Source organism: Trichomycterus rosablanca, chromosome 15 (assembly GCF_030014385.1).
Source record: "Trichomycterus rosablanca isolate fTriRos1 chromosome 15, fTriRos1.hap1, whole genome shotgun sequence".
Lineage (NCBI taxonomy): Eukaryota > Metazoa > Chordata > Actinopteri > Siluriformes > Trichomycteridae > Trichomycterus > Trichomycterus rosablanca.
Genome location: NC_086002.1, coordinates 11,948,735 through 11,961,291, shown reverse-complemented (window position 1 = coordinate 11,961,291; position 12,557 = coordinate 11,948,735). Strand labels below are relative to the sequence as shown.

The window sequence follows — 12,557 nt, the reverse complement described above, 5'->3', positions numbered from 1 at the left end:
ATGAATAACTAGTTTGCTTACAATATTGATTAGGGAAAATTACTTTGGTCAAAAGTATTCGTCAAAGTAAATAAAGTTTTACCGATGGGTTCTCAGTATACAGACTTTGGACCCTACACTACTGTTACAGCTGGTCACTAATGTAATTACCATCTCATTAGTTAGAAAGCCTCGCCAAGTGCTGTCCCGTCCCCCCCCCCCCCCCCCCATGCGATAATGATGCAAGATAAAGAGGTCAAACATGAGACACACACTTTTGGCATGGATCCAACAAGCCATACTGTCTATTTGAGGTCCAAAGTTGACCCTCTTATCTCTGATCGTATTACGCAGTGTGCTGGTAGGACTTCAAGAGGCAGTACAGTTAGTGCAGATCAAACCCAATAACCCCTGTTCCACCCTCCAGCTGAACAGTTTCGCTGGGCTTGCTTACTGAGTGTGTGGACTCAGAAACACAACATCTGTATGTGTTTGCTTTTGGATATATTTTACCACTACATTTTGAAATGTAGCTGCACATAAACTATAGGGCCAAAAGTATGTGGACGTATTAACTATTAGTTCTCTGGAAGGGGTTTCCACAACATCTGAAGTGTGCCCATGAAGTAATAGCAAATGTGAGGTCAGGTAATGATGCTGGACAAGAAGGTTTGGCCCACAATTAGTGTTCCAATTTCTTCCTATGGTGTATAGTAGCGTTAAGGTCTGGGCTTTATGCAAACCACTAAAGTTCCTTTTCACCAACCTCACTAAACTGTGTCCTTATTAACCTTGCTTTATGCATAGAGGCACAGTCAACAAAACATTCTTTATTACTTGTGTTACTCCAATGTTGAGCAAACAAATTGGCTGTTAATTACAAAAAATGTATTAGCAAACAACAAAAAAGAAAACTATAGCTCTTATTTGCCATCAGTGTGAAAAAACATTGGCCTCAACACTGCAGATGTTGCCAGTAGTGCTCTGTATTGTTTTTTTGCCCAGATCTTCCTGTCCATTCAACTGTTCTAGATGTTCTGAGGGAAAGTAAACAACCCCAGATGAACAATACACCCAACAACAAAGAATTCAGCAGAATAAACACAGCTAGTGTTTAAAGGTAACTAGTTGAGGTTGTGTAGTTTAGACTTAGACGTCCACGCTTAAAATGTCTTGCAAATGTCCTGCTTGCCAAAGTGAACCATGTAGTCTCATCCAGTATCGTGCAGTTACAAGGTATGCTTAAAAATGACTGTTTTTGTAAGAGAAGGGCAAATTTGGGATACTTTTTTAAACTGTAATTGTTGCTTTTTAGAATCCTATTATTTCTTTAGCTAGCAGCTATGGCTGAGCGGTATGACCAATGATTTGTATCATGGTATTTTGTAAGATTCTGGCGGTTTCACGGTATTCCACAGTATGTTTTTTGACTGGGACTTTTTATATGTCTGTGGCTTATTCTAATGTCTAATTCAATATGTGATGGAATCAGTACACGTAAAACAGTTGCAATAAATAAAATTTTTGTATTGTACTGTACAATTACGCTTAGCTCTCCCTTTAACAAATAAAACAATGTTTGCAAACTACACTGTACAACTTGACCACAGGTCTGTTGTAGAAAAGTGGACGACTTTAAATATATCCGCCTGGAATCATACCTGGAATCCACTGTTTTAATTATTGCTCTGAAAGCTTCTTTCTCGACTGTCTATAGACATGGGGCTAGACATGTCCTTGCATATGTGGATTGTTACTGTGTTCATAATATTGTTGTTTGCAACAGTCGTGGCTCAACAAACCGTCCAGTATATAGTATATTAGTCTGCCAACAGGGCTCCTTTCTTTGTCAGGTTCTTCCCGTGCATATTTGATCTTCCTCTCTTCATCCTCCATCTGTTTTTGTTTATTAATTTTTTTTTACCATATTGAGGAAGCCTCTCTCATCTGTCATGCTAATGCTACCTGGCTAACTCGTGAGCTGTATCTAATCTGCACAACACTCCATAACACTTTTAGCGGCGAAAAATATTAAATGATTTGCTGCCTATTAAAGCCTACAGCTGTTGTATTAACTATGCTACGGTATGGCAGTATATGAAAAATCCATACTATATGAGGAATCAAAGACGGTATACAGAATGTACCGTCATACTGCCCAGCATTACTAGCAGCAAACAGCGTTGGTCAGGGCCCGTACATACAGGCAATTTTAGTAGCCAATTCACTATTGTTAATGTTTTAAAATACAACCCCAAATCAGAAAAAGTTGGGACAGCATGGAAAATGCAAATAATAAAAAAACACAAACGTTCTTACATTTACTTTGACTTTTATTTGATTGCAGACAGGATGAACCTGAGATATTTCATGTTTTGTCTGGTCGACTTGATTTCATTTGTTAATAAACATCCATTCCTGCATTTCAGGTCTGCAACACATTCCAAAAAAAGTTGGGACAGTAAAGCATTTACCACTTTGTAATGTTGCCATTCCTTTACACCACACTTAAAATACATTTTAGCACCGAGGAGACCAAGTGATTTAGTGTTTCAGCTTTTATTTTGCCCCAATCTTCCTGCAAACACGTCTTTTTATTTATTTATTTACCTTTATTTAACCAGGATGATCTCATTGAGATTTAAAATCTCTTTTTCAAGAGAGACCTGGTCAAGAATGGCAGCAACACACATCCGTTACAATACATAAAACAAAACAGTTTTTACAATTTTTATCAAAAAAGACACCATAAAACAGCTGAGAAAATAGACACCATAAAACAGCTAAGAAGTATCTTATGAATTAAAACATTTACAACAAGATGCCTCCTGAACGTAATGTTTTAGTCTTGTCTTAAAAACATTCAACGAGACCAACTCCTTCAGCTTCAAACCATTCTGAAGTTGGTTCCAGTCTGATGGAGCAGCAAACTGAAATGATTTTTTACCAAGTTCAGTACGGACTTTAGGTATTTCTAATAAAATTAAATCTTCCGAGCGCAGCGAATAACCCCCTGTGGATCTGTTTACAATATAAAACAGGAGATAAGATGGTAGCAAACCCAAAATTGCCTTATACACAAGTGTATACCAATGATAAAGTCTGCGGGAGGACAACGCAGTCCACCTAACGCGGGCATACAGAACACAATGATGGGTACGAGCTTCAAGATTTGTGATGAAACGTAAGGCCCCATGATAGACCGAATCTAATAAATGCAACACCTGTGAAGATGCATGCATATAAATTACATCCCCAAAATCTAGGATAGACAAAAATGAAGCAGCAACAAGGCGTTTTCTAGCCTCAAAAGACAGACATGATTTAATTCTAAAATAAAAACCCAACTTTAGTTTTAATTTCTTTATCAGCTGGTGGATATGGGGAGCAAAGGTCAGCGCATCATCTATTATAAAACCTAAGTATTTATACTGGGACACTATCTCAATCTGAGCACCTTGAAAAGTAACAATGGACGGAAGAATCTGCGATTTAGACTTAGCATTACAAAATAACATTAGTTTTGATTTCTCAGCATTCAATACAAGTTTTAAGTCACACAGATTGGACTGAACCACATCAAAAGCTGCTTGAAGCTTTTCAAGAGCATTTTGTACTGCTGGAGCAGCACAGTATAATACGGTGTCATCAGCATAAAAATGAAATTTAGCATGTGGTACATTCTTATCCAAATTATTTATATATATTATGAATAGTAGTGGACCTAGAATTGAGCCTTGAGGAACACCCCTAGTTACATTAAGACAGGTAGAAGAGAAACCTTCCATACGCACACACTGAGACCTGTTGGACAAGTAATTCTTAAACCATGCTATTGCTTGCTTAGAAATTCCAATCTCAAAAAGCCTTTTCAGCATGATTTCATGGTCTACTGTATCAAAGGCTTTTGCCAAATCAATAAAGAGGGCGGCACATTGTTGTTTTTTATCTAAAAAATCAATAAAATCATTTACTACTTTCAAAGTTGCTGTAGTAGTACTGTGCATTCTTCTAAAACCGGATTGTAAGTTGATTGTAAGTAAAATCTTTCAATTGTTCACTGACCAGGGACTCCAGAACCTTAGCCAATACAGACAACTTAGAGATGGGCCTATAATTATTTAAATCCATAAGGTCACCACCTTTGAAAAGGGGGAGTACATAAGCAGATTTCCAAATCAAAGGAATACGATTAGAGCTCAAGGAAAGATTAAAAATATACGTTAAAGGTGGTGTGATAAAATCAACAGCTAACTTTAAGAAAAAAGCCTCCAATTGATCAGGACCTGCAGATTTTCTGGCATCTAAATCTTTAATAGCGTTGAATACCTCTAAAACTGTTACAGGATTGAAATAAAAAGGTTGTGCCACTGACAACTGATTGTTAGGACAAACAGAAGAAACTTTATTCTGTGGAACACTGAGAGATTCAAAAATGGAACTTGAGGCAATAAAATGGCTATTGAAGCAATCAAGCATCTCAGACCTATCGGAGATAACTTGAGAGTCCTTCATGATACAAGCTGGAAGCTCTGAGTGACTTATATCTCCATTTATTGACTTAATAGTCTTCCAAAACTTCAAAGGGTTATTTAGGTTTTTTGATGTTTCAGATAAAAAATGCTGAGCTTTTGCATTCCTTATTGCTACTGTTGTAGAATTACGAAGCTTCCTAAAACTGAGCCAGTCAGAGCTAGAACCTGTTTTCCGTGCTTTGGCCCATGCCATATTGCGTTCATGAAGCAAATTTGAAAGCTCAGATGTAAACCAAGCATTGTTACGACCTTTTACCCTGAATTTTTTGAAAGGAGCATGCCTATCAACTATTTTGGAAAAGCTGTCATAGAAAAAATTCCAAGCATGTTCCACATCAGGAATTGCATAAATTCTATTCCAGTTTACATGATATAAGTCATGAATGAAACCTTGTTCAGAAAAATGCTTCCTATCTCGTTTCATGATAATACGAGGTTTAGCTTTAGGAATCTTGAATGTGGAACAGTACGGGATTGTCGTTGTCACATTATTTGTTTTAAAATTTTGTATTGGAGACAGATCAGGACTGCAGGCAGGCCAGTCCAGTACCCGTACCCTCTTCTTCCGCAGCCATGCCTTTGTAATGTGTGCAGCGTGTGGTTTTGCATTGTCTTGTTGAAAAGACAACGTTCCTTGGAAAAGATGACGTCTTGAAGGCAGCACATGTTGCTCTAAGATCTCAATGTACTTTTTTGCATTAATGCTGCAATCACAGAAGTGTAAATGACCTTTGCCAAGGGCACTGACACACCCCCATACCATGACAGACCCTGGCTTTTGGTCTAGTTGCTGATAACAGTCTGGATGGTCCTTTTTGTCTTTGGTTCGGAGCACACAGCGTCCATTTTTTCCAAAAAAGACCTGGAATGCTAATTCATCTGACCACAATACACGTTTCCATTGTGTGATGGTCCATCCTAGATGCCTCCGAGCCCAGAGAAGTCGACGCCGCTTCTGGACATGGTTAACATAAGGCTTATTTTTTGCACAGTAAAGTTTTAAGTGGCATTTGTGCATGTAACTCTGTATTGTAGTGCTTGACAAAGGTTTGCCAAAGTAATCCCTCACCCATGTGGTTATATCAGCTATTGTTGAGTGGTGGTTCTTGATGCAGTGCCGTCTGAGGGATCAAGATCACGGGCGTTCAGCTTAAGCTTGCACCCTTGGCCTTTACGCACTGAAATTCCTCACGATTCCTTGAATCGTTAAATGATATTATGCACTGTAGAGGGAGAAATATGCAAATCCCTTTCAATCTGTCTTTGAGGTACATTGTTTTTAAACATTTCAATCATTTTCTCACACTTTTGTTGACAAACTGGAGATCCTCTGATCATCTTTGCTCAGCCTTTCCTGGATGCTGCTTTGATTACAATCACCTGTTGACATCACCTGTTTGAAATCACATCATTATGTAGGTTTTCACCTCATTAATAGCCCTAAATTGTCCCATATCAATTTTGTTTGGAATGTGTTTTGCACGCCTAAAATGCAGGAATGGATGTTTATTAATAAATGAAATTAAGTTGAGCAAACAAAACATAAAATCAATCTGCAATCAAATAAAAGTCAAAGTAAATGTAAGGAACACTGCATTTTCATTTTATTTGCATTTTCCATACTGTCCCAAATTTTTCTGACTTGGGGTTGTACCTTGTTTGTTTCGTGTACTTTTCAGTAGCAGACTAAAAAAAGCTCTACTTTTTGGTTTATTTTCAGAGTATTTGTAAACAGAAGTTTGGCTATGGAGAAGATTAAATGCTTTGGGTTTGACATGGATTACACACTAGCAGGTAAGACAGTATTTAGCATTCTCAGGTTTAACACAAACACTTCACTGAGCAGTTGTTTATCTGCTACTTGCTTTGTGTACTCAGCTATTTTTGTAAGACGTTAATTTTGTTTTTGTTAAACTGGGACCTGACCACATTCTGTCGCAGCTCTGCAATTTCTGAAATGTGTCATGGATGAGGCAACTTTCTTCACCTCAGAAATAGAAAGTAACACGGATACGGGTTAACACACAGCAGACACACTATAGGGTATCTTTAGATGTTCCCTGTCTGCTTCTGGAGCTTGGAAAAAGTAAAAAAAAAAATCTAGCAGTACAATGTCCAGCATTACAATACAGCCTTAGCATTACATAGCCATAGCCAGCAAATTTTCTCAATTCAGCAATTAGCCCATCATATTTACTGGCCCATCTTATGTTTATGTTTTTCTGGGTCATCTAGGAATCCGATACCAACGTGAGTTTGGTTTGCATTGGGTTTTATCTGTTCCTGCCCCACATCTCGGTAACTCATCTGTAAACAGCAGCCACCAGTAGCTAAATCGGGACTGCTTGCTTTAGGAAAGCTGATCGACTCTGACATGCCGCAGTTGACAGGCTGGCATTCTCCATGGGCATCCATCGTGGGCTCATGGGAGATTTCATGGGCATTCAGCTGATGACATGCACAGCTTTATTGCCGACTTTAACTGGCTGTAAACTGTTTACAAGACGAAGAGCTATCATGTTGTCTTACGCCCCATCACTCTGCAACCACAAACCTCACCATGCTGTCAGAGATCAGTGGCACTGCAAACTATAGGGTTTACTAAACCATGGTGTAATGGTTTAGCTGTAATTACCAGTGCTATTGACCAGTATTATTGTACTGCTAAATAATTACTTTTTGCGAATGCTAGTAGGAGAATATAATTAATAACACAAGCAGAACAACAGCTTGAAGTTAGTTGAGAAAAAAATTAGGCAGTCAAAATTGTTGTTATTATTTCAAGGTCCAAAACCAAATTGAAAAAAGTGGGTTTATTCAAAACCTGTCTGGAAAATTATATAAAGTCTCTAGTCTAGTCTGGTTTCCTCATAATACATGATGTTTTTACATCAAATCAAGAGTTTGACCCACTTAAACTATGCAGCTACACCTTACTGGTGTCATATTTAGCAACTTTGTGGCCAAGCTGGTTTACATCCACATGAATGACTGGCTTGTTGTTTGTCAGACAGCATTGGCAAACACATCTAAGCAATTTCCTGCTGCATTCCAAACTGCACTAAATAGTATTTTCATCAGCTTCACCTTCATAAGGATTGGCTTATAAATTTAAAACTGGAATTGTTCCCATCTGTTTACACCTCTCTTTCAGAATGTTATTCTTTATTTAGATGTGTTTTCACAGTATTACATTACATCTGTCTCTGTGAGATGCAATCTACTGACCTAATAACCATTTTATTACGCGGTACTCCAATGCTGAGCAAGTAATTGGCTATTAATTACAGAAATGTATTAGCAATAGCCTTTTTGAAAGCTGGAGCTTTCAGATGCTTGCTGTATTCTGCGATTTATAATAAGTCTATTATAGGCTTGTTCCTGGGTTTTTTCTCGAAACATTACCTGATATAATGTTGTTGTTTTTTTAAAGCAACCCTTCTTTTAGATACTCCCATTGGGATTTGAGGAGGTCTGAGGAATCAAATTTTATTTTCTGTTTATTATAGTTTTAAAGAAAATGACCACAATTAGCCTTTGAGAGCAATGCGACATATTAGGAAAGAGTAAAACCTCAATTTTTTTGCTGCAATATAATGATCAGACACTAAGTATTAGATTGTGAAAAAACAAACATGTCTACAAGAAGTGCACGTATCACCAGGGTATACACCGATCAGCCATAACATTAAAATCACCTCCTTGTTTCTACACTCACTGTCCATTTTATCAGGTCCACTTACCATCAGACATAGCAGTGCTGCTGGAATTTTTAAACACCGTGTCCACTCACTTTCCCCTCTATTAGACACTCCTACCTAGTTGGTTCACCTTGTAGATGTAAAGTCAGAGACGATCGCTCATCTATTGCTGCTGTTTGAGTTGGTCATCTTATAGACCATCAGTGGTCATAGGACGCTGCCCACGGGGCGCTGTTGGTTGGATATATTTTTGGTTGGTGGACTATTCTCAGTCCAGCAGTGACAGTGAGGTGTTTAAAAACTCCACCAGCATTGCTGTGTCTTATTCACTCATACCAGCACAACACACACTAACACACCACCACCATGTCAGTGTCACTGCAGTGCTGAGAATGATCCAACACCAAATTAGTACCTACTCTGTAGTGGTCCTGGGAGAGTCCTGACCATTGAAGAACAGCATGAAAGGGGGGTAACAAAGCATGCAGAGAAACAGATGGACTACAGTCAGTAATTGTAGAACTACAAAGTGGAGCTGAAAAAATGGACAGTGAGTGTAGAAACAAAGAGGTGGTTCTAATGTTATGGCTGATCAGTGTAAATGCCCATGGGTTTGGAAATGTGTGTTGAACAAGTTCATGGTCAGGTGTCCAGCTTAGTTTGACCATATAGTGTATATCATAAAACGAGATATAATTTTAATGAGATCCCTGGATGAAAAATAACCCTCTGCATATGCCTCAAGGGCTATCACTGGCTTCTAGTCAAGGAAAAGTTCAAAGGTCAGTATTCTCCATGTCAGCATGGTGTTGACAGCTCTGCAGCCTGACAGGTCACTAAATTATGCTTTGAACCGGTGGCACCCACATCAACTATTTGGCTGTAAACTTCACCTTTAACAAAGCCTTCAATGAAGTCGTTCTTACGGATAAAGCTTTTTAGCAAACTGTACCATATATTACTGAATGGGAAAATCTATACCACACCCAATGAAATATAAGACGGTATGTTCTTAGAAACCCAGGATGCATGTATTTCGAGCATCAGCTCATGTTTGTTTTGACTTATGGGTGCGTTTGTCATTCTTCTGCTAAAGTAGCCTTGGCTCTTGGACAACATTCCTGTCTTGTGGCTTGTGATGTATAAATATCTGTCAAGTTAGTCTACCTAAAGGAGGAGATAACAGGTTCCAAGAGTCCAGGCTTTAGATCTTATGTCATGACAGAGAAAACCCACTGATGAACTACAGACCGGCTTTTTTAGAGACATTTGATCGTTTGTCGTAACCTACACCTTGATGTTTCCAGTTATAGACGTGACTAACAACCTTGTCACCTTTTGGCATGTGGCTTTAGTGGAGCTGGCTGTAGTATTGTTTTCATATGTGTGTACCTAAATCGGTGCCGGTTAACTTGCCGCTGCGCTACCTTGAGCAGCATTCGCTTGCCAGATTCACTGCTTTGCTGGTTAGTTGTTACAGCTTGCCACTGTGCTTATTTGGATCCATTTTTCCACTTAACTTTTTTAGGCACTACAAACGAGACACATTGTTTAAAGCAGTGGTCCCCAACCACCGGGCTGGGGACCGGTACCGGTCCGTGGGTCATTTTTAACCGGGCCGCACAGAAAGAATAAATAATTAGAGATCGCTACATCAGCAATGAAAACACTGCTTCCATTTCCAACACACGAGTGTTTATCATCTCATATCACCCCCAGGTGGAAGCAGCGTCTCGTTGCAGCGGAAAAAGCTCATTTGTGAGTCGTGTAGTTATTCTATTTTGAATCCCTTCAGCCCCCCCCTCCCCGCCGGCCCATAAAATTGTATTTTATATGAAACTGGTCCGTGGTGCAAAAAAGGTTGGGGAGCGCTGGTTTAAAGGACATAGCTGAAAGTGATGCACAGACACACAAATCCTCTCTACTTAGGCAAGTAGGCAGCTTACTAGGTTTTCAGACAGACCCGTAGAGTCACAACATACACAGAGGAACACCCTATAATCAAGCATTTCTCCACTATCCATGTCAATATCTCTCTCTCACTTTCTTAACCGCTTATCCAATTAGCATTGCGTTGCGGTGGAGGGGGGGGTTGGGTGTTTGTACTGGAGCCTATCCCAGCTTTTCAATGGGCGCAAGGCACACAGTAACACCCTGGACGGGGCGCCAGTCCATCGCAGCGCAGACACACATACACACCCATTCACCCATAGGGCAATTCAGTGTCTCCAATTAACCTGACTGCATGTTTTTGGACTGTGGGAGGAAACCGGAGCTCCCGGAGGAAACCCACGCAGACACGGGGAGAACATTCAAACTCCACACAGAAAGGACCCAGACCACCCCGTCTGGGGATCAACCCCAGGACCTTCTTGCTGTGAGGCGACAGTGCTACCCACTGAGCCACCGTGCCGCCCCATGGCCAGTTGTGTTCATAGAGTGCACAACTTCATCGCCCCATTACCATTTGCTTTTTTGGTCTGCTGATTCTGATTTTCAGTATCCTGTCTAAACTTTGAGGTCCCAAAGTTTATGGTCTGTGGCATTCACAATAGCAGCTCTAAAGAGTAATTTACTGGGATCCACCCAAATAAAATTATTCACAGTGTTACAACTAGAGATGCATGAGTACCAATACTGGTATCGGGTATTTGCCCGATACCGCGCTCATTAACTTGTACTCGTACTCGCAAACGAGGCTCCGATACTAAACATCCGATACCGTGTGCCTAGTGCACGTTGCTGCGTTATGCCTGGTTCACACTACACGATTTTTGCCCTGATTTTCGCTCGGCGACTGGTCTGCGCTAGATTTGCCGGCTCGGGAGCAACTCAGCGTTCACTTGGCGATCAAAACTCGGCTCTCGATCGCTAAGTGTGAACTACCCAATAACTCGATCCGACCGGCTCGCCGAGCGCCGAGTTTTCTAGCATGTCAGATATCTGATCTGAGATGTGCGACTGGGAATGAGTGACATATCGAACAGCCAATGAGAATGCAGGATACGGTGTGAGGGGAAACGCAGGAGAAAAGTGTAAACAGGTGGGACAGGGGGATAACATAGTTTATATAAGAATACACCGGCACACACACACGTTTTACAGTATTTCTGACCTGATCGTTCTCTACAAAACATAACAACAAAACACCAACATTGCAAAAATATTTATTAACCTCCAACTCATTAACTCCATTAACTCATTAACTCCATCATTCTAAATAGGTATTGGTATCGGTATTGGTATTGGTATCGGCAAGTACAAAAATACATGTACTTGTACTCGGTTGGGAAAAAATGGTATTGATGCATCCCTAGTTACAACAAATAACAATTGTAACTTGAATGTCTATGCCTTTTGTAGGTTATTGTTTTGTGGCTATTAAACTACCACATTACAGTATGGTTCCACTCTTAAAGTCATAATTCCATTGTTAAGGTATCACAGAGTCTTCTCCAGCAATGCATCTGCACTTGTTTATACATAACCTAACCTGATAATTTCTTGGAAATTGTTGTATATTGCCACATCAATGCTTCTGAGATTCTGTCTCCTTTGAATCATCCTATTTCCAGTTCACATTTGAAAGGGGGGTTAGCTAATAGGTGATGTGTTGGATGTCTTGAGGCAAAAAAAGAAGGTTCTCTTACTTTGAGAACACATGGCATCACTGCTTAGCTTCTGCTCTTAAAGCATTTCCTACATAGTGCCTTATTTAAATAAATGCTTAAGTATTTTAGGAGTTGTGATTCAGTGGCTTCAGGCACAAAAACAAGCCACTTAAACACCTAATTTAAATTTAAATAGGGTCTAATTTTAAAAAGGTCTCTATTATTAAGATTCTGCTCATTCATTAATTTGCACACAAGCATGACAAAGCTAATTAAGATACTAGCCTTGTATTTGTAATGCATTGTTCTTTAGCTAACTGTGGCTTAACATTTTTTAATCCTTTAATTTTACTCACAGGATTAAGTTTAATATTTAATACTTGCTGTTTCCAAATGTGGTAGCTATAATCCTATCGTCGTCCAAGGTCAACTTGAAGCACTCTGTGCTGCCAATGAATTCTGACGGGAATGGTAACCAAGAGGCAAAGAGGCTTAAAATAGGTTTATTGTAGCTGCCCAGAGTTTAAGTGGAGATAGTAAGAGATAGAGGTTGGGAAGGGAAAGGGGAGGGTTATATGGGGCTGCTTTTTGGGAAAAACTGAACTGGTCTGACAAGGGCTTCTTTGACAATCTGCCTCTTATGTGCTGGCTGCAGGGGGGAGTCCACCCCCCCCATCTTGCACACAAGTCTGTGAAGAAGATTGCCCTAAAAAGAAGTATTTACATTGGCT

General features: G+C 39.7%; 1 protein-coding gene across 1 annotated transcript in view; it reads left to right on the top strand.

The window, feature by feature from the left end:
• The window catches only part of nt5c2b (5'-nucleotidase, cytosolic IIb), a 48,989-nt gene that overhangs the window by 5,516 nt on the left and 30,916 nt on the right, over positions 1–12,557 (top strand). The window contains exon 3 of the mRNA XM_063009370.1: positions 6,235–6,308. Coding sequence (XP_062865440.1) covers positions 6,235–6,308 — 74 coding nt within the window. The remainder of the gene's footprint in view (positions 1–6,234; positions 6,309–12,557) is intronic.